At 36.4% G+C, this 22500-nt stretch overlaps 1 protein-coding gene and 1 long non-coding RNA gene across 18 annotated transcripts in view; one reads left to right on the top strand and one right to left on the bottom strand.

Annotated features, from left to right (window-relative positions):
* Positions 1-5507, bottom strand: part of LOC143893262 (uncharacterized) — a 66697-nt gene extending 61190 nt beyond the window's left edge. For all 4 annotated transcript variants that reach the window (XR_013255754.1, XR_013255757.1, XR_013255755.1 and 1 more), the window contains exon 1: positions 5228-5507. This is a non-coding gene — a long non-coding RNA (uncharacterized LOC143893262). The remainder of the gene's footprint in view (positions 1-5227) is intronic.
* The window catches only part of Shaker (potassium voltage-gated channel protein Shaker), a 120238-nt gene that overhangs the window by 57720 nt on the left and 40018 nt on the right, over positions 1-22500 (top strand). The window contains exons 1-2 of one of the 14 annotated variants that reach the window (XM_077398448.1): positions 5661-6220; positions 10487-10788. The exons of the other annotated variants lie outside the window; for them this stretch is intronic. Of the exons in view, the coding sequence (XP_077254574.1) occupies positions 10709-10788 (80 nt within the window). The 5' untranslated portion in view covers positions 5661-6220; positions 10487-10708. Of the gene's footprint in view, positions 1-5660; positions 6221-10486; positions 10789-22500 lie in introns of those variants that run through there. 14 annotated transcript variants of the gene reach the window in all.

Raw genomic sequence — 22500 nt, 5'->3', positions numbered from 1 at the left:
ACTAACAATCTTACAAGTGTTCAAATCTGTAGTTTCGAACTCTCTATATGATTACTTCGAAAAAATAAAAGCAGTACTTCCAGATAGACTGGTACGAAATGGGTTTGTACACCCTTTATCTCATAAAGGGTTCAGAAAAACAAGAGTATTACTTCCAAGTGGATATATGTCGATTCGAATCTTTTATGAGTGCATTACTAGAAATTTTACGTTCCTTCGAATTAAAACGATTGTGTATTAGGCAATCATTTTAATTATATATTATACTTTTTGACAATTACAAATATTATATCTCTATTATCAATCATTAAAATTATATATAATAAAAATATGATTAAAAATATGGAATCAAAGTTATACTTGAAATCTTTACACATATACGCATTACATAACTAACAACTTCATTCTTGGAGTTCGTGTACGACGTGTAAAATTTGATACTTTACGATAGAAACTACTTATAAGTATATAGGTATGTACATTCCTGCAGATGCTCATTCCAAAATTCGAAACTATAAACTATTTAGTTGGGATTGATTACTTCGCAAGTCACAATGTCTAAAATATTATTTCTTATGAATTTATTTGAATCCTAGAAAATGGAACTTGATTATTGGATTTGACTAGGATTTTCAAGTATACATTGAACTTGATCTCATCTCTAATTTCGATTCGTCAAAAACGGGTACGTCGATCATCGAGTCCAAGTTTCTTCAAAAGAATTTACAGCGGTCATTCTCCGCCGAAAACGGCTCTAGATTCGTGTCCTTACGAAAGTTCCTTCGAGCGCACGATTGGAAAATAGGTCACTGGGTGCCGAAATCGATAGACGATCCGACGTACACGCCGCATGGTAACTGCATTATCGACAATTCTGCGAAGGAAATCCTGACCTTCGCCCGGACGGATGGCGCGACATATTTTAGTCGGAAGAGATACACACCGAGCATATATCGGAGCTCTAACAACGCACGTATGAGCATACGAACAATATTTTGCCGTTAATTTCCATAAACAAAATCTTAACAATTAATTATATCAAAAGCGCGGTGCACTCCATCTCGAATATTTTTTTTCTTTAGTGACACAACAAATTTCTGTACAATGCGTTAATAGAATTCTACATTTTGCTCATTTGCTGCAACAACGATGTAACTAAGAAAATGTCATTTTTGAGTTGTTTGCAAAAGAATAGACGGAATTCACAATATACTGAACATAATAAATAAAAAAATTAAGAATATACATTCGCGCATTTATTACACCATAATTATAATTTAAGAATAATATTACAAAATTTTAACGATTCATACGTTAAAACTCACTTTCTGAAAAAACTTCGTTTTTCTTTTAGTTGTGTTTGCTGCATCAAATGAGCGATTTGTCATGTAATAGAAGCCATTTTTAATACTTGTCCGTTCGCGTGCAGACTGCGGAAGTATCCAGCTTGCTCTACCTGTGTGTACATATTTACTTTGTCCGCCATTCTACAGACGTAGTTACTTTGTCTTCTTGTAAAAAGGTATCTATATTGGTTATCTGTACGAATGTATTTACTCTGGGTGTATCTGTGTCTGTATGTAGTACGTACTCATCGAGGTAATCATTCGTGAAATCGAATTTATGTTGCTACTTGTTGGACATAAGGTTTTGAACGTGTGGAAAACGACTTTCTCGGTTATTTTACATAAACGGGCGCTCAGTATTGGAGTTGTTAACAATTGAGGTTCTATATTTCCCGGAAAAATTGTTTTTATACACATATAATATATGATATATATTATATATATTTTTTCTCTTGTGTATAATCTCTGTTTGTATATGTATAAAAAAATAATAAAAAGAAGACTAATTGAAAAGTAATTAGAAAAATAACTTTGGCATTGTTTTTTATACCAAAAGTAAAATTGTGATTAGAGATACGATATTCTTATACATATATAATCATATTGCATATATATTATTATGTTTATATATGGGTATTTTTTTCTCAGTTCCTCAACTTTACTTTTATATATATATATATATATATATATATATATATATATGTATATAAAACCAACATCAACAATGCGGAAACTATCCTTTTAATTATTTTTCTTGTATATAAAACAAAGCTTATACAAGAGGAAGGAAACATATATATATATATATATATATATATATATATTTTATATATAATTATATATAAAAACTTTTCCCCAGAGTGTGTGTGTGTGTGTGTGTGTGTGTGTGTGTGTGTGTGTGTGTGTGTGTTTGCTAATTAGCCTTATCCGACTTGAAAATAGAAAGGTGGAAAAGATATATAAGGAAAGAGATATTCCGGATACAACTTTGCAACTCTTGCTGATGATCAAGCAGATTCGTGATAATCCGCCCGAAAGCGTTAGCGTTTATCTAGCCGTGAGAAAGAGCGAATTTAAGAGCACATTTATTCCACGTCTTGGCATTTGAGATTTGCTCGTTTATTCTTTGAGCATACAAGGAGAGACGAGGGCAGTCCAGCTGTGCATAAATATAACTATTTAAGCGCGAAATCGAATTTACGTTCGCGTGCACCGCTATACGTCGCCACTCATTCAGGAACGAACTTAATTCAAAATTCAAAATAACTCGGTACACGAGATGTTTTCTTCCGATACAAAATGATATGGAAATATCGCTATTATATAACGTGTACTATATAATCAGGAGAGAGAGTTCAAGTTGACAATATACTTCACCAATTAATTTTATAGTTGGTACATCCTTCAGAAATCCGTATAATATATAGCGCGAGATACCTCGCGCATCTGACGAATGCAAGTGGGCGACAGCGACGTCTAGGTGACATCAACTTATTCCGGAAGTCTGCGATTAACGCCGATGTTTCACCGCTAACGATCTTACGGCGCGAACTGGCAAGCGCGTCTGGCATCCGCATTTCCGCGTTTACTCCCCGAAAGTCAACGGCGACCAAGCACACCCACGCGACAGACAGCTTTGTTTCGGCCCCATGGCCGAATTTACGTCACCGCTTATATTGTTGATCAATAAGGACGCCATTCTCGGTGCGTGTCGCATCTCGCAGTGGCCCAATTCCGTATTTGGCCAGACGATGTAATACCTATCGTGACTTAGGTAATTGGTTACGATCAGTTGGGCGGTTGGTGCGGCGGGTTAGCACGTCGATCATATTTTAAGCAAACCCAGACAGCATGCATGTTTGAAAGACGTCGTGAAGACATATATCTTTAAGACATTTTTTAGACATACGTGTTTAAAAGACATCTTAAAGATATCTTTATGGCGTCTTTTTAGACATATGCGTTATGTCTGGGAAGGCACTACACGCACGCGTGATAGCAATTTATATAAATGTCGAAAGAGAAAACAGAACAAGAACAGAAAAGATTTGAGAAGAATATTAAATTTTTTTTATTACTAGCTAGCCACACTTATTTTCGAGTCTTTAATTCGCCATACTTCGGTCCGTAAGACTTTGTTGCATTGTCATTTTTATTCCGATTAATATTTTTAAGTTTGTACTGTAAAAATTGGAAATACAGACTCTGGATCAGATATACATATATTTATGATAATATCAGGTCAAGAAAATGATTTGAATTTAAACTTAACTTATTGTAGTCATGTGACTGTTTGTAGGTTTTTACGTTCAGAAATATATTTCAGGCAATTTTTGCTAAGGGAAAAATAATTTTATGACGTATGGTGTAAAATTTTATACGTGACAAAGTATGTTACTTTTTCCAAATTATGCGTGATTTTTTTCATTTGACTCCGTTTTGATCAGCTGATCATGCGAGTCGTCGAGAAAGGTGAGAAAAATACTTTTCGATTGAATTTTGACAATTGCTGAAAAAGGGTTTCAAAACGCATGAAGGGGTGTCAATCACTATCCACGTCGGCTAAGAAAGACGAGCCCCATAACCTGCAACTACAGTGATTAGCCAGCGGCCTTGCCAAGTCTTCCCAACCTCACCTCGACCAAAAAATGTCTGCTCGATTACCATGCATTTTCACTAAAATAAACTAAAAAATTAGCAGCGGTAAACTATATATTTTACGGTTGCATCGGATTCTTCGAAATCTAATGTACAAAAACAATGTTTTTTAAAACTTCATCTAATCGAAAAATGCAAAAATATGTGATTGAAACCGTGATAGAGCCTTCTTTTTCGTGCCGTCTGTATGAAGTAATGCAAAATTTGTGATTTTCGAGATCGATTTTCTAGAGTAAATAGTCGGTAAGGAGCCGCAGAAAAAATCGACTGCAAAGCTGATCATTATAATTTGATATAAAATTCGAAATCGAAAACTTTATCTAATACATGCCCTGACGAGACGACTACCTTAAGCGTGCGATTTAATACGCTATAATACGATATGCTATGTCATTCGGAAGTAGAGGCTAACCTTTGACCGTGGTTCGCCCACGTATAGGCGTACTTATTTGCCCTTGGATTATATATTAAACTATTATTAGTTATCAGAGTAAGTTCAATGGGGTGAACGGCGAGAGTTTCGAGATTATAAAATCTATAATAAACGCGTCGACTTTCTACGATCTGCGAGAGACGATTTTGACCTTTGCGCAAATATTTATTACAAAATCTTTACAACATAAAATTCTGACGCTATGTCATCACACGTGACGATATAATTCTCGCTTGTTTATATTTTTATGTTAAAATATATTTTAAAATAATTGAGAGGCGCTAGATTGCAGTCGGAGCAAAAATGCGTTTGAAATTCCGTCCTATCGGACTTGAGGCATGGCACGCATTGAGATTGTAAGAACCAGACCTCGAAGTTATAGTCGGACTATCGATATTGGCCGATATTAATAGACGATGGAAATACAGCCGGGACTAAATTTATTTGTATCAATAACATTCACCGAAAGCCCGTAACTTCTTAGACCGCTCCGCGAAAATCGCGGCAATTTGATACCGTGACTTTTTATGGACGCGCGTTAATCGCAAAAGTTGCATCTGTTAATTTTTTTGTCGCCACTCGCAACGATCGCGATAATTTTCTTTCGCGTGGTTTTTAATAATGATAATAAATATAGTGATGAACGTTTAATCAGTTTTACGTACTAATTTAATATATTTTTACATTTGTGAAGCGATAATTCCAAGAAAAGTTATTAGGTGCAAAGTCTGTTTTACATTTTGGGGGGCCAGCATGTAAAACTAAATCGACTTATGAGCGATCTACTTGCCGATTTACCCATCACGATTCGCGTCCCGATGCCGATTGATCGCCGATGGAAACGTCTCGCTATCTCGTCTTTTGCTCTTGCCTTTTTCCTTTCCTTTGGTTTAACTGGCGGGAAACTGGTGGACGTACTTGATTGCCTTTGGTGCACAAGCAGTGCGGAAAGAATATCGAGCCAGCAGCGACGCAAGAGGCGCCCCGTGGGTCGTCCCCCAAAGGGTATATTAGAAATGGCGTTCGGGATGCGGGGATGGAGATCGTTAGTGGAGGGGGGAGGGAGCGCGATTGTGTCGCGCGGGTAGTGGAAGCCACCAGGGTGGACTTTAGAAGGACAAGCGTGGCACGCGCTTTCAGCAAACTAAGGCAGCCACGCTGCCCCGGTCGGTTATCTTCTTGCCACTTGATAGTTATCGGTCGTGCGTCCGCGAGAAAGGGGGTGGCTCATATATTCGCTCCGCGATTAACCCGTTTTCTCCCTAACTTCACTCATTTATCTCATCTGGAACAGTTTCAAATGCGATTGACGTAATGCCCAAATCTCAGCTCACCATCCAACGGTGATTTTAAGCGAGCGCAATAAAAGATAAGACAAGATAAAGGCGCATAACATTGGAAACGGAAAGGGCAAAAGATATTCCGTTACTCGACATTAGCCTGGAGCATATAATCGCTTTACACGATGTCGCGACGCACACGTCAGAGGAGATAAATAATTCGGACGAACATGGGTTAATCCGTGCGAAATGACACAATTGCGCACATATTTTTCTAAGTAAGTGTCTAAGTAAGTGTCAACGTGTACGATGTTCGGCCCCATGTTCAGCGATCGGGGGTGCGTTATTTAATGGAAAAGTCTCGTGTGTAGTTGCTCATCGATGGTGCGTGATTCAAATAAATCGAAAAATAAAACGTACGCACAAGTGGATTATTTTGAAAGCGTGCGTCGTGCGTCGTTCTGGCCTCGGTGATTGTGATTTGTGATTGTGAATCGCCGCTGGTAAAGATTTTGGCTTATCGATCGTGATAAGCGGTGTTGTATGAGAGCGATTTTGAAAATGGAAAACGGACAACGCGCGCTTACGCGGTCATAAGTGCCTTCGAATACGTTTTTAGGCGAAATTAAATACAAAGTCACAACAGAACTCACAATCCATCAGCAATTTTAACGCGAGATTTAGATCACAAACCAGAGCTAACTATCAATTGAATAAAGAGACGTTTTTTTTTTTACCATGCTTCGAGGCATTTTTATAGCTATCTCGCGCGACATTTGTCGTGCGTGGAACAGCGACGTTATCGCTCGGGCGGCTTTCGCTGCGATACCCGATACGGTTGCCGACCGACCAGTTAATGGACATTTTGCGCGCTAATTAAAACGGCGATGGCGAAATACGATTCGCGGAATGAATGCGATTTAACGCGCGAGTTATCGGCTGACAAATCGCATTGCGCGGTCGCACGCGATTTTGCAGTTCTTAAATTCGGCCGGCGTCACGCTTTTCGTTATCGGATGCGATCCTGTAAGCGGACGTGCTCGATATGTAATATGGGAATGAAGTCTATAGCTTGGTTGACCGTAACCAGCCGATATCTTACATTACGCTCGAGTTTGCGCGATTTCCAGCTCCCTAATGCTTTCGTATTAACACAAGTTTGTTATTTGTTCAATAGGAAGATCTCTTATCTCTCCGTGATTTGCGGTTACCGCAAAGACAAAACTTCCGTGCCGTTAATTATCGATTAATTTTCAATTATTCACCGGCCCGCGGGATTCGCGGTAGTAGCAAAGCTCATCATTGATTGACGCGCAAATTACGAGTACATAATCGCAGTTTTTATTTGTCGAAATGGAAAACAAGAGAAAACGTTAATTTGCGGTCGTTATTTACATCACAAATTAGCTCGAACGTGCGTAAAGGGATTGTAACGCCGTGCCGCATTGTTTGACTCGTTGTCGCACGTGAATTGGTGCAGCGTCGCGTAACTTGTTGGAGAGTGATAGTGGGATACAGTTAATTCGCTTTACTGAACTCCAATGTGCCTAACATGTGTATATGAAGTGTTGCACATACTTCTCTTCCGTTTAAAATATTGATCATTTTCGAGTTATAAGTAATAAATCTTTCTTCCTCTTTCTCTGTACATTGAAAGAAGAAAGGGTTGTAAATAACAAATATTTTAATGAGAATGTTCTCTGTGTATTGTATAATTTGTACCAATAATGCATATTTTGACGTGTACAAAGTATTTTATTTAAGTTGATTGAAAACACATTCAAAAGTATACTCACTAAAAGCCAAACAGTGAAAGATCATTCAAAACGAGTGAAATGTAACGAAAAGTGAAAACTGAGCCCGTACATTTCGAGTGATTTGTCACTCTGAGAAAGAGTAAAATTGCGTTCTATAAGTTTGGAGTGAGGTCGCACACCACTTGAGTGAAAGGGCATTCTTTTCGAGTGCAGTAGATCAGTGTTCATCGGAGTGAATTATATGTCTATAATTTTAAGTGGAAAATTTCACTCTGTTACAGTCATTTATCGGTCGATATCTTTAGTGAATCGTGTTTTTAGAGTGAGATCGTATCATTCCGGTGGAGTAGTCGCTCTAAAAATTTGAGTGAAAATTTTACTTTTAGCTTTATGAGCGCTCGCATTTACTCAAATTAGAGTGACAACTCTCTCTTTTGGACTGACTGTCGCAATCTCTCTAATATATTAGTGGCGAAACCGCTCTATGAGATTTAGAGATGATGATTCCAAATTAAGCTTCTTTTCCAAACCATTCAACTTTTGCCTGAATTTCGATATCATGCACTTAAACAGAACATCCTATATATTATAGAATTTTCTTTGAAAGCGAAGAATATATCTTTTACCTTTTTCCCCCTCAATATTTGAGATAGCGATTAATTTTTAATTTTATTATATTTTCCAGTTTTTTCTACCCCTATTTCATATATAATTCATTAAAATTTGATTGATCAGATCTCGTATTACACACATTTGAAATTTCGAAGAATTCGTACATACATAGAAGCTTTATAAAACTTGATCTGATCAACCAAATTTTAACCAATTATATATGAAATAGGGGTAGAAAAGACTGGAAAATATAATAGAATTAAAAATAAATCGCTATCTCAAATATTTATAATATCGGGCTGATTTTTTTTATCGATAAAGTATTGTTTTAGTTTTTAAATGGACAAGTATTTTTAGTATTTTTTAGTGAATGTATATAATTATTTACGCAGTCCCCAAAAGAGTTAAGTGTGAAATCAGAACCTTTGCTAACAAAGCTTCCTCTATGAGGAAGCCAAAACAAATAAATACCGATAATTATACCTCGAATAAAATAAAAACTTGCACACTTAGGAACTATGAGGAAGCAATGTGCATGTTTACTCTTTGTTTTCCGATTCGGAGCATTCGGATTCCTTAGAGCATGTCCGATTAACAGAGCGCTTCTGTTCGCTGCTTCTATTCGTCGTGTGTAGTGCACTTTGCAATTCAGTGATGCGAATCTGCTAATTGCATCTCTCGCGCACGGATGCTTTATATGCGCTAATTCGCGATGCCGACGATAAACATGGCGATATACGATATATATACCTGCCGCATCTGCTCATTCAGTATCTTCTTATAAGACAACTCTTTTCTTTAATGGCGCACGATCTTTTCATTTTTTCTCGCTCGCAATCGCCGGAAGCTGTCGATATATCGGCAATACTTTCATTAAGAAAGTATCGGCTATCAAAGTTGGAGTTCGGATAGAAAAGTACGCGGAAAGTTGGAGCGCTATAAAATGAACGGCGCGTGTTTCTTCTCGAGTTTAGAAGAAGGCTAAAGAAGCCTTGCCTGCTCTTTGCGCTCCGCCGTGGCAGCCGATTGCAATTTCGCCGTCAATCAGTCGCGACATCGGCATCGCGCGGCTCTACAATTTCCGCGAGCACGAGCGCGCGCCGCGCCGACGATGAAAACGTGTCACGGCCGATCGAACCGCGTATATGGACGCACAATGACCATATAACTTACGTGCCGTTGTACCTGCAATCGGAGTTAATTTAATCGTATAAGTGTCCGGCAACACACCGATAAGTCGATTCGTTCGTTGCCGTATTTCGAGCGAGATATCTTGTTTGTTTATATATATAATAATAATTTTTATTTATCTAAGTTTTTTATTTAACTTTTTGTTAATATGTTGAAACAATAAAATATAGCCAACTTATCGTTTTTATAAGTTTACACGGAATATTTTAAGCCAATTGCGAATCGCACGTAAAACGTTTCGGTCGTTTTCCTGCGACGGAAAATATTTCATCTATATAGTCAATGCAAAAATTACGATGCTTTTAGACGATATACGGTGAAATTTTGTTTCACCCCTGTACCGAGGATAAACGCGCTTTTGTGAAGTCGATCGATGAAAATTGTTGTCCATGACGAGAAGCAAGTGGCATCGTAAAATCGTACTGAATTGCGAATCCATGATATATATGCGTTCGGTTTCCTGCCACTTTTATATTGACATTGCGTATTCGCTTTCGATTGCTTTCGACGAAACGGGATAGCTAAAAATGGAAAAATTGGATGGTTTTGACCGTTTCTTATGGGCCGATCTGCATCAAGCTTAAAAAATGAATGTTTAATTTAAAATGACATCCATAAATTACATATTTTATAAAGAAAAATGGAAGACAATGCTTTCTCTCGTTGCCTGTTTTATATCTATTTCCATTGTAATGAGACTGTCCATTTTGTTCTATATGAATATCAAGAACAATACCTAAGAACTCTCGTTCCAATTTTTGTCGCGCGCTTCTTTACATTCTTTGTCTTCGTTGCTTATAGCCCAAAGCAGAATGGAAACTCAGACTGAAACTTTCGACACGCAATTAAAACAATGTTTAGCAGTAAAGTTTAGTGAAAACGGCCTCGGAAAGTGTAGATCGATCTAGTGTCGGCGATATATTACTATACGCTATTACGTCTGAATGAACTAACTGAAATCAATAGGAATGCACGATTTGATTCATTTTGATTCATGTGCACACTTTTACTCTTTTTTTTTAAATTAACCGACAAAGAAATCTATTTAAGGAAATTGCTGGTGGACTCTATAAAAAAAAAAATATATATATATATAAAATAAATAAACAAAACGTTTTGCCGCGATCTAGCTCGATTTGAAAATTTTTATATTAAAACATTTCTTCGCTTTATATATCAACGTAAATCTGAGTTAAAAATTTAAATTAGGAGAAAGGTGGATTCGTCCGTTGATGGAATCGCGTATATCGTTCGTCACGTCACGAGCGAGCGCTCGTTTAAATATCCTGAAAATAAAAAGACATTCACATGATCGAGGCGTTCAGTGCGCGATGATGCTGAATGGGAATCGGCGCTCGTAGCGGCGTCCAACAGGAAGATTATGAGCCTGGTAAGGTTCCCTAGATCGCCAGCGCACGTGGAGACTGAGATATGGCCGCGGTAGCTGGCATTTATGGCATTTCGGACGAACGACACATCAGATACTCCGATCATCGGCAACGTGACCAAGTGTGAGTTTTAGGAAAGGTATAACAAGCGTTTTTTTTTTTCGAGGGGGGAAGGAAAAAGGTTTCTGTGAGAGAGGAATCTGCGAGTGAAAGTATCTTTCATAAAAATTTCATAAAGATTAAAGAGTAGTGTCTATAAGTGGTTACAAAGAGAATAGCTGTCAATGAAATTTAACATTCTTCCTTACAAATATTTTCATGTTGTTGAATTTGTTTCATTAATTAAAGGTTTGTTTCATTAATTAATGTGCACTGAGTTCGCACCAGTTCTGGCAGTAAAAAACGCTATATAAAGAGTCTTTAGAAAAATTCAGGCGTACCTCGAGTGAACGTGGATGAGAGAAATGGAGATTTTTCTTTCAATAACCAGAGGCTTATAGGGATTGTAAGGGTTAACTTGTACGGGCGTACCCGAACGGGGAATTATAAATATAGGCACCCCTTTGGCGCACCCTCACCTCGACTACGTCAACGTGGAACGGGCGAGTACCGCGTTTAAGAATTCATCTCGCGCCGGGAAGAAAACTTCTGCCGTTGTTACACCGTGCGGACGTCATTTGCGCGCTTTACCTTAAAGACCGCAACAAATATAGCCGCCGTTATAAATATATATGAAACTCATATCTCGCGCACAGTTCTCGCTCTGTACTTCACTGGGAAAACTCGGAAAACGGGTATAAAAGATTGTTACAACCGACCAGAGGGTCAATGTGGACATTTATTATAACTGTAATCTGCATTCTTAACGTTTGACATTTTATTGCGTGAATATTTGCCGAGATAATATTTAAAACAATTATGGAATTAGGTAATATGGGATGTGAAAATAATAAATATAAAGAGAACAGGGGACCGTTTTGATATACGATCGGTTTAGATGATAAAGCCATTTATATTTATGGCCTGAACTGGATCTTCGTAGTCTAATAAAATTTCTGTACACAAATTTCCAAGATACATAAATTTCCAACCTAATAAGTAAATTGCGCACCGATTCTTTGTCGGACTTAAAACACAGTTTTCATTGGAACATTAAAAATTCTCTATCTCCTAATTTATTTAATATCGATTTAATTATTTAATGCTAAGCATTTAAATATTATTGAAGAATTTATTGCGAAAAATATTTATGTACTTCGAAATACGTAGAAATTTTATTAGGCTTAGACCAAGACCCAGTTCAGACGTAAATGGCTTTATCTTCTAGAGTGAAAAAAATTGTTTATTTGACTAAAAATTTTACATTTTAAGCAATAAAAGAATTGGAATTATTGTTATCTATAGACGTGATATGTGACAGGAAGTGGTTTGCGACAGAATTCTTAGCGTAGCATTGTGCAAGAGCAGCGAATTATAAAGATCATGTTTCTTGTTTTCTCAAAAAGAAGAGGGCGAGGATTTATTGTACTGCAGTAAGTTTGGACCGATATTATACTCCTATAGCGATAATTAAATCGACGCACGACGCGAATAGTAAACTCAAATGTAGCGGAAGTAGTGGGTGTCCCATTTACACCGACAGAATTCCTTGAGAATAAGTGGGACAATTCTTTTAACTGTATGAATAATATAAGAATAAAAAAACACTTGGCCACAGAACGCAGCATACGCGGTCTTTTAATAACACACGCCGACAAAAAAAAATGTTGTCAAGTAACTCTAATCAAGAAACACCTACTTTTTTATTTTATAAAAGAGTAGGTATTTTTTATAAATTTTAGGTCACGAAAAACAATGCCGCGCTGTCCAAATGCTCCATCACGGTTTTAAAGTTATTTTGAATTTTAAGATGAGAAATCTCAGCGACTCATAGGGAAAAATATACATATAATAAATCACTAACCGTCAATAAAGTACCTAATAAAACTAGATGAATGTTAGATTTACACATTGATTCCTTATTAGCAAAGTTTGAAAGTCGGATGGTGGATTTTCCACACGATATTTATCGGCTCAACACACTTTTGCTATTTAAATGCCAAAATTTTAATGTGACTTATTAAAACAAAAATTTAAAAAAAACTTTTTTTTATACTGAAATTTAATAAAACTTCTTTCATTCTAAAAAATGTGTCCCATCAGTCTTATTTTAGAATTGTACTTTTTTCATACATTTTTAATAAAATTACTAGGAGCTTTTATTAGAGAACAAAATTAGTCAATAACATTGAAATCCGATTTGTTCTCACCAATCTTGCCAAACATGAAAAATATGCCTGCTTTTCTATATACGCACTATATCCTTAACAAATTCTTAAAAAAGCATTCCTGCTATTTGTGAGACAATTTTTATCCTTTGCTAATAAGGAATCAATGTGTAAATAAAATATTCATCTATTTTTATTGCTTTATTGACGTGGTTAGTGATTTATTATACATTTTTTCCCTATATAAATCGGCAATTTCTCATCTTAAAATTTAAAATAACTTTAAAACCTTAGCAATTTGGACACCGGCATTTTTCTTTGTGACTAAAAATCTATAAGAAACACCAACTCTGATTAGAGTTGCTTGACAAAAAATTTTTTTGTCGGCCTGTGCAATTAATTCGCATTATCTCAATGCGAGTTAACTCAGCCATATTCGTTTATGGAAGGGTAATAATGTCCGCAATAAAGATCTTGTAATCTTAATCGTGTTCCGGCAAGTAGAAAAGCGAAGAAAGAAGGAAGAAAATGACGGATTAATATCTGTACGCACATGGGATTGCAGCAATTGTCCCGTCGGTTAGATAATCGATTTCCGATATTAAATTGAGCGTCCTTCGAACGTATGTGACGCATAAGCGTGTGCCCATTGCGGTAGTATAAGTCACCGATACGATGTTGCACACTAAATCGCGGATATTCACATATTATGCTCTGTTAAATAAAAAATTTGTACGTGACAATTATTTAAATTGCTCGCGCAACTTTAAATACTCTCTTCTTTCCAATCTAGATATGTAGTTATAGTTTATATATCAATAAACATTCCCTTGAATTTAAGTTCTTTCAACTCTGAAAATTCATGACTTTCTATCTTATTCCCGACGCGTTTGCTGATGTTGTTCACTCTTATTAATATTGACGAAAATATTTCGACTAAATACCTATTTTCTATTCCGTACCTTATCCTCGAGAGTGATACCGCAGAATAATCGAAGCCGAGGGAGGTGATACGACAAATAAAAATCGGCAAAGTTATAGCAATAGCGCTTGACACGCCTGTCTAGAAACTTTTAAAATTGCCTCTGCTTTCCGTCTCCCGAGATTACGCTTCTCACGTGCTATTGGAAAAAAAGAGAATAGGAGGAAAGAGTCATGAAGGTGCGATCGAGGTCGATTAAAAAATAGACAGCTAAGCTGCCAAATGCACGTGCAGTCGTGGCAAGATTCGTCATTCAGTAAATACAAATTGCCTAGCTGCTATATTCCAAGCGGCGTTACAATATTTTATATGCGTTATTTATTTTCAGAGGAAAATGGAAGGAATGTTGATTTTAGAGAGAGAGAGAGAGAAAAAGAGAGAGAGAGAGAGAGAGAGAGAGAGAGAGAGAGAGAGAGAGAGAGAGAGAGAGAGAGAGAGAGAGAGAGAGAGAGAGAGGAGGTATTAATGATCGGCAACTTCGGAACATATTGTTTAATTTGTTCCATGATGCTGTAAAAAATAGCACTTGAAATCGCATATTCGGCTTTAAATGCATGACTTTCTAATAAACAAAAATTTAAATTATTGTAGAATATTTTTAATAATACTAAATTAAATATTGTCGAAAGACAACATTAACTCGGTCATCTGGGGTGATTTTTACACCCCATCCAGTGTTGAAAAAATAAAGCTCACATATGCAGTAATTTTAATGTGTGTTTCTTTCGTTTTTTACATATTTTTTTTAATTTCTTTTACTTTTTTTTAGAAAATATTTAGTAAATCTATGTACACACATACTGTCTTTAAATATTATTAAATTGTAGAACAATGAAAAATATGCAATATGTAATTAATAACAATTTGTTTTAATTGGGCTTTTAATTGGACTTTTAATTGGGGTGTACCTTATACTACCGCAATACACCGGGATACGCTCCAGATGACCATTTATGCAAAAAAAAATGAGGGGACCATTTTTGTGTGTGTGGGTTAAAATTCTTTAAAAATCTTTCTGGATGGAAAAAATTTTGTCAAAAAGAGAGATATATATTGGAAGAATATCATAAGAAAATAGAGATTGCAAAATCTTAAAATTTCTCTTGTGTATCCAAGATTAATATTTTTTCCTGTAATGCAAATTTCACGAATACATACGAAGAAAAAACGTATACGAAATTCAATCCGAACAATATTTCAATAATTGCACCTTTAATATATAAATATAGAAATAATTAAATATATTTATTATTTCATACAATAATAATTAATCATACGCTATTTGCATATCTTATAAATCGTATGATGAGTACAATCTATAGATCAGATGGAAAACGACAGTTGTAAAGTATACAGAAGAGTAGATGTAAGTTATCTATATTACGTTGCATATTACATTCTAATTATACACATCACTGTTATATCATTGTAATTGAAAAGATCTATATTCTCCTCCAGTATATATATTTGCGTTTTTAATAATGTCGACTAAAAAGGAAAACAATAGTTTATTTTTAGAGGAGTGTTCTCCTTCTTATAAAGGGTACGCTGTCGCTTTTTCGCTCATGAATGTGAGATGTACTTTACGAAAAATAGGTATATTTGGCGTGAGACGCTACTGTGCCTCTTGATATACCACGTGTCTTTATCTCTCTAAAACATATGGTAATAACGTAAATGTAGAGTGCTATACGATATCGACGGGACAGTATCTTTGCAAGATATATAGTAACGCAAGGCTAACCAGTAGTTTCGTTTTTACCGACTGTCTTAATATCTGTTAGAGAGATTTGAAAGTAAAGGAGTTGTGCAACAGCGAATCGTCTCCGTATTTATACGACAAATTTATTATAAAGTTTTTGTGTAACGATTATCTCAAAAAAGGATAAGGCATTGAACTTTTATAGAAGGTCATTGACCTGTTTCTGACAAATAAGAACTCAAGGTGTCTGACTGTTTTTGTCGTCTTTCATTTAAAAAAATTGCGTTCTATCATTAAATGATTAGACAGTTACCTCGAATAAATAGCAATTAATTTATTCAATATATTTTTTATTCTTGTACGTAATGTTATCGTTGTCACACTTTCAATCTATTTTGTTGAGTTAGATAGTGAATACACACACGATTTAAAAAAAATCGGGATTAATAAATCCTACAAACATTTTAGCACCAAAACCAGCACAGTAATTAATATATTTTATTTTTGTGGTTTTATATGACTTCAAAAAATTATTAAAGGTAAAAGTTAATATATGTAATATATGTGTGAAATATGTAATATACATATATTGTACTTTTTATTTTTAATAATTTATATAGGATTATTGAAAACATGTAGATTGAATATCGTCATGTACGATATATTTCGCGTGTTTTTCAAATAATGATCGAGTTGTCCTAATGTTTTTAATCTCTGAATTCTTAACTTTTCAGTTTTATTATATTGTCGTGGCTCCTTTTTTGGAAAAAAAATATATGTTTGCTCGTTGTATGTTACTGGTTTGGAATGCTTTATTGATACTGTTCACGGGACAAATACACGCAATTCATACAGTTTTCTCCCGTGTGACTGGAATATTCATCGATCCGTGTCGAGGCACAGTTATTCGCGACATATTTTCCATGTCTGCGCGTGCACCCTCGTTTTCCACTCCTGCCCGCTTATTCCCACCCCTTTGCTATCCTATCCCATAAAAATTGCACGTCACATATGTGACCGCGTATATATCGTTAACCTCCCAAATGCACGAAGCGTTACAAAAATAAGACATGTATCCTATTTTTAGAATTGATAACTACCATCAAAGTTCTAATGTAACTGTTTGTAAGAAACGATTTAAATAGTCCCTCAACCCTCATAAATCTGTTTTGCACATTTTCTCACTTATTGCGATATTTCGAAAGGTCTTTTCAATCGAATCAGACGGCGCCTACGCTGGATTACTTATTTTTTAAAATTGAACAAGGAATTCCTTTTTCGCACTTTGCGAAGTTTGTTGGAAAATATAATTGTTTATTTCGATTTACTTCGATTAATCGAGGACGTGCCAAAATCTCACGAATACTGGGTGCAAATTGTAGTTGCACTATAGCCAAAGTGAATTCGTTAGTTCTAGTTTCGATAAAAACTACCGAGTGGTGTAAAATATTGATACCCAACACATTGAATTGTTTTATAAAACGAATTGATTTATTGGGTTCCAGTTTCCATTCTCTCAATTATAACTAGAGAAGAGGAATACGTTTTATCTCACTTTCCTTTTTAGCGCTTACGCGTTTACGAAAAAATGACGCTCGCTTGTTTGTACACTCGTCAGACTGATATTTACATAGCACGTTTCAGCTTCCTGGTAATATCCGGTTGAAGTTTGCTCGGCAAATTCGCCGGGAATCGCGGACATCAGCGCCTGATTTCGCTAACGTCTGATTTCGTCTGATTTCAACGCTTGCCTTTATTCAACACCGGGATTACATGAAGTAAAAATGTTCGCCAAAAGAATAAACGGAGCGCTTGAAATCTGTAGACTCCACTTTTAGTTCTAGCTGTCCGTAAAATTTGTCCAAAAACTCTCGTGTAGTTTTAGCTCTTCTTTAAAAAAATGTTTGGTGGATTTAGTGCGCTTTAAAAAAAAACTACGCGCGGTTTATTTTCACAGCCTTGACTCATCATCAAGTGCTATATGCGAGAATCGATTTCAATGATCGATCGACTTTTTTTTTAATATATGTTCTATTACCGAGAAACAATTTTATAGTTCGCACACATAACGTGTGTGATACCAGCATGAGTTGGTGCAGTAAAGTCGATAAGAGCAGCCGGAAAATTGGCCGGTAGTTGTCGCCATCTCGCGGGGAAACTGTGAATAGAGTCACCCTTAATGGCGATCTGAAAAAGTTCGCGGAGTATGCGCCTCTTTGTTTACATCCCTCTTTGTTGTCATGCCCTTCTTATTTACTGCCATCGAGACCTTTGCGTCAGCCTATCGATCGAATTGCGGGACTAATGCGAGATTTTCGAATGCGTCCCGATTATCGAAAGAAAGAAAACGTAGAAGGACTCGAGAGAAGTCCCCGTAATTTTGATATTAGAGAAGCACGACAACGCATTGAGTGTCTCAAATTATTATTCTAAAATATTTGCTTGCAGAATTTTGAAACATGCCATCTCGAAATAAAAACAAATTTTTTAACATAGTAAAATAAATAATGGAGGGATGTTTGCACAATAGTCTCTCATTTTTCTAATCTCATCCTAAACAACACGCATGTTTCAAGTCGGGAGATATGATGTCTTAATGACGTTTTTAAGACGTCATATCCCGATGGCCGGTATTCATAAGTCTTCAAGATCGTCTTAAGTAATGTCTTAAGACGCCAATACGGTTCTGTGATTGGTTCATGACATCTTAAGATTGAACTTAAGACGCGATCTTAAATAACTATGAATACCGGCCTAAAAATTAGAAAGAAAAATACAAAATGAATAAAAAGTGAAGCCTCGTATCCGCGAATTTACTAAGAGCTCTCTACTTGACTTTCCGATTCTATTTATGTTCGCGCGCTTCTTATGTTGTTGAATAAAATCGCATATTGCATTTGCCGCTAAACGAAGACAGTTAAATATAAGACTCTTTATAAAACGTCGGGATTCTAGAAATCGTGTTTTGCAATGTTCCATTGAAATTGTTCATTTCAATGAAATTGTTCATTTCAATGGAAAATTCTTTCTTAGATTTTTTCGCGGAAACAATTGTAAGTATATATATGCGCGCAAAGCAAATATTTGTTCACCGCGGCGGATATCCGTGATACGTAACATTCGGCGTTATTAACAAGTGCCATGCTCCGGGGTTAATTGTTGCGAGAGAATGAGACGGGAATGGCGATTTATGCGCGCGGATGGAACCGTCTGTTATAATCAGATGGCATTTTGAAAATTTGTCTACGGTTATTTCAAGTATTTCCGGAATTCGGACAATACGTACGAAAGGGAGTTACATTTTGTCTCGGAAGAATTTCTGCGTGCAATTATTTGAATGCTTTGAGATATTTAAATTAGCTTTTATATAAAGAACATGTGTTATTTAATAAATTGACATTTCACTTCCTCTTCTCGCAAAGTCAAAAGAATTAGCGAGTTCTCGCTGTGTGAGAACGGTCAGTAATTCGACACGTGTCATTATACTAGTTCACACGACACGCCAATGACGTCATCCACCGGATGCGAAATGCGGCCGCGTTCGCGATAAATTATGAAATCCGTCAAGCACTATTTAATTTTGTGTATTTTATGTGTTTTCTATTTTCCTTCTTTTTTTTTATAATATGCAGGGGTATATCTTTTACTTCGGTTCTCTGATCGATAACGTTGATTATCTCGTGATTTACTGTCCTTTGAGAGTATCTATTTAAAATATATATATATGGCGTTCAAAGATCTTCAATAAGTAAACATCTGGGAGTTATATTAACACAATAATAATGATTGAACTATGGATAGAAATTTTGTTAATAAAAAGAGTAAAAGAGCGTGATTGGCTAAACGGGTAGAAAATTTTAACAAGACTGATTGAGCAAGAAAACAGTATATAAAGCGTTACCGTCGAGATTTATCAATTTAAAATAATTTTTATTCAACCTTTTCAAACAAGCCTCTTTTAAGAGTTAATTTTATTTAATAATTCGTGATCGCGATCAACGAGCGACGCCGACGGAACGTCAATAATTACACTATTATAACAACGTTATAGCTTGGTGTGCATACACGTGATTGCTGGAGAACGTGAATCGATGATGGCACTGGGAAATAGCGGCGGGAGTTACGTCGGGGAAGGCCTCTTACGTGGATCTCCCTGTCGTTACATAAGGAAATAACGTTATGGATTGAGAGAGGAGAGCTAGGTACACGTGTATACGTGCGAAACAGAAAGAGGGGGAGAGAAAGGGGTGTGACGAAGGGAGGGAGGGAGGGAAGGATTGAGGGACAGAGAAAGAGGATGAGAGGGAGAGAGAGAGAGACCATGAGGTGGCGTGTGCGTCATGTCGGATCCATTCACCAGCTTCGGCAAAGATGGGACAAACCAGGTCGCAGGCACAGTTATCTAGGTCAACTTCTCATCCACTTCTCACGGCTAACTCTAGTTACCATCATGCGAATACGCCGCACGGCATCAATGAAACGTCCAGAATGACCCTGATTCGGGGTCGTTCGCTATAACGAGCTGGTTACAGTCACCCGCGTGTTGCGCGAAAAAAATTTCAAGCAGCACGTTTGGAGTTAAGAATATGATAAGTAGTAGAAACAGATAGAAAAAGAATTTTATTTATTATAACTAAATTATTATAATAAAACTCTGTTTTATTTGAGCCGTATTATAATCGACGTAACGTCAAACTGTGTGACACACGGAATCATGGTTGTTTGCGTTATCTCGGCTCGTTTAACCTCCTGTTGCTTAGAATAGGATCTTTCCGACACTCTTGTCGTTAGAGGAGCTCTTGCTGAGATTAGTCGTCGAGGGCACCTAGTGATATACACGTCTTTCCTCATTGTCTTAACCCGAGCGGTCCTCAATAGAGAATCTCTCTGTCCGGGATGAGTTTAACGCGCCGTTTTTAGAGCCAGAGTGTTTTACCAAGACATTAGTCCACACATGACGTCTTTGCATTAAACAGAATTGAATTTTAAAAGATTAAAGGATATATACATAATTGATTTTTTATCGTGTTGAACTTCAAAAATAGATTCTTCACGGCGAATAATTGATTCGGCGCGATTTAACTTATCGCAGCTGTTTACGGTTTAATAATAGGAAAGTATCTGAAAGTTTAGCCATCTTCGGGACGAGATGGTCTGGCTCCGCAACCCACACGATGTTGGCTCAACTCCACGTCGCGTTGCGGAACGTGTTCCGGTGGCCCAAATACGCAGATACTTATCGACGTATCTTAATTTTCGACCGTGAATTTTGCCGGATTATTCTAGCTCCGTCTCTTCGATTATGAAAAATGAAAAGTAAGAAAAATATACACTTGTAACTATATTCAGTGTGTATCTTTTAGATATTTTTAAAAATTACAAGACGTAAATATAATTGCGATTGCAATTTTATAAGCATTATATTTAAATGGATTATATAATAATAAGTAGAATTTTTTAAGATATAAAATAACATAATAATAAGAGAGTGTACCGTCTCTGCTAAATATCCCATGATAACAATTTTTTAGAATAACTTAAAAAGCGTACGAACAACTTTTTGCAAATGACAAGGCAAGAATTGTGTTATTTATAGACTGCTGCGTAATTAACAAATGGTGATATTTCACAGTGATATCCCGTATATTATCTCCTAATTGTGATTAACAATTGTGATTAACGAAATAATTACAAGCTTACATTTGATGAGGAGACAAATCGTATCTTCGACAATGACTTAATTGCGAATTATACGAATTACGGAACTGAAAGCAAACGTAGAGGAAGAAAACAAAGAGGAGTGGCTCCACGCGCCTTCCCCTTTCAGTTAACCCCTTTTAGTTTGTCCCTCGCGCGAACGGGAAGGGAAATTAATTTCTATGATCTCTCGTTACTCTCAAACAGACGTGCTGCTTTTTATTCAGTGTTGACGTTGATGTTCCTCACAAAGAATTTCCTGTCGGATCTCTCGATCCTTCTTTTTCCTCCAATTGTTTCACAACTAACAATGTTTCGATTCAGTGAATAAAAAGTTTGAATCACTTGTTTCCAATGGATCACTCAATTATGCGTGTTTTATACTTTTATTAGCCGTCATTTGGACGAATAAAGTAATGTATAGTTATTTGGGAATTTATCAAATTAACTATTCTCGATATTATAATTTAATTATACTGATTCGCGCATTTTTTGGAATTTTGTAATGCTTTGATTCTAGCGGATTTAACGCGTCATATAACGTAACGATAATCAACGTAATTTATTAAATACGGTTAATTTTGGACTGTATGCGGCATATTCTTTTTTCGGAATATCGCAAATATGAGAGTCTTGCCAGTTTTAAGAACTGACCGTCACGTCTGGGCCTTTGTTCATTTTACTATGTTTCCATAAAACGTTCCAGTTCGAAACGGTCTTAGCTTACTTAGTATAGGACCTGCAAATTGCCACGACGCACGCGAGAAAACTCTTCAGAAAAGTTCATTCGTGATAAGTGCCGCGCGGCGCTTTTTCCCTCGGATGTGATTTTCGTTCATGTAATAATTATGAGCTCGATTTCCATTGTAAAAACAGAGATTGAATATTTTATAGAACTAAGATGTATGATAGGTTGTATTAATTATTTTGACAAATGGATTCATATTTGTCTTACTTGACCGCTTACTGAGCCACTACTAACTACCGCTTGACAGCGCGCTGCTGCACAAGTGGTATGACCGTACTTATAATCCGACATGCGCTCGCAGTTACACGTATTGACCTCGACTTTATGGTGGCCGAGATCTTTGGTGAATCAGGGATGATTCGGTCGTGATGAAAGGCAATCGAGAAAAAGATTGAGGAAAATATACACTTGGGAGTCGGGGAGACTCATGGGAGTTATC

This window comes from Temnothorax americanus, unplaced genomic scaffold, assembly GCF_048541705.1.
Source record: "Temnothorax americanus isolate GAGA-0224 unplaced genomic scaffold, ASM4854170v1 Scaffold12, whole genome shotgun sequence".
NCBI classification, from domain to species: Eukaryota; Metazoa; Arthropoda; class Insecta; order Hymenoptera; family Formicidae; genus Temnothorax; species Temnothorax americanus.
This window is presented reverse-complemented; position numbering and strand designations above follow the sequence as displayed.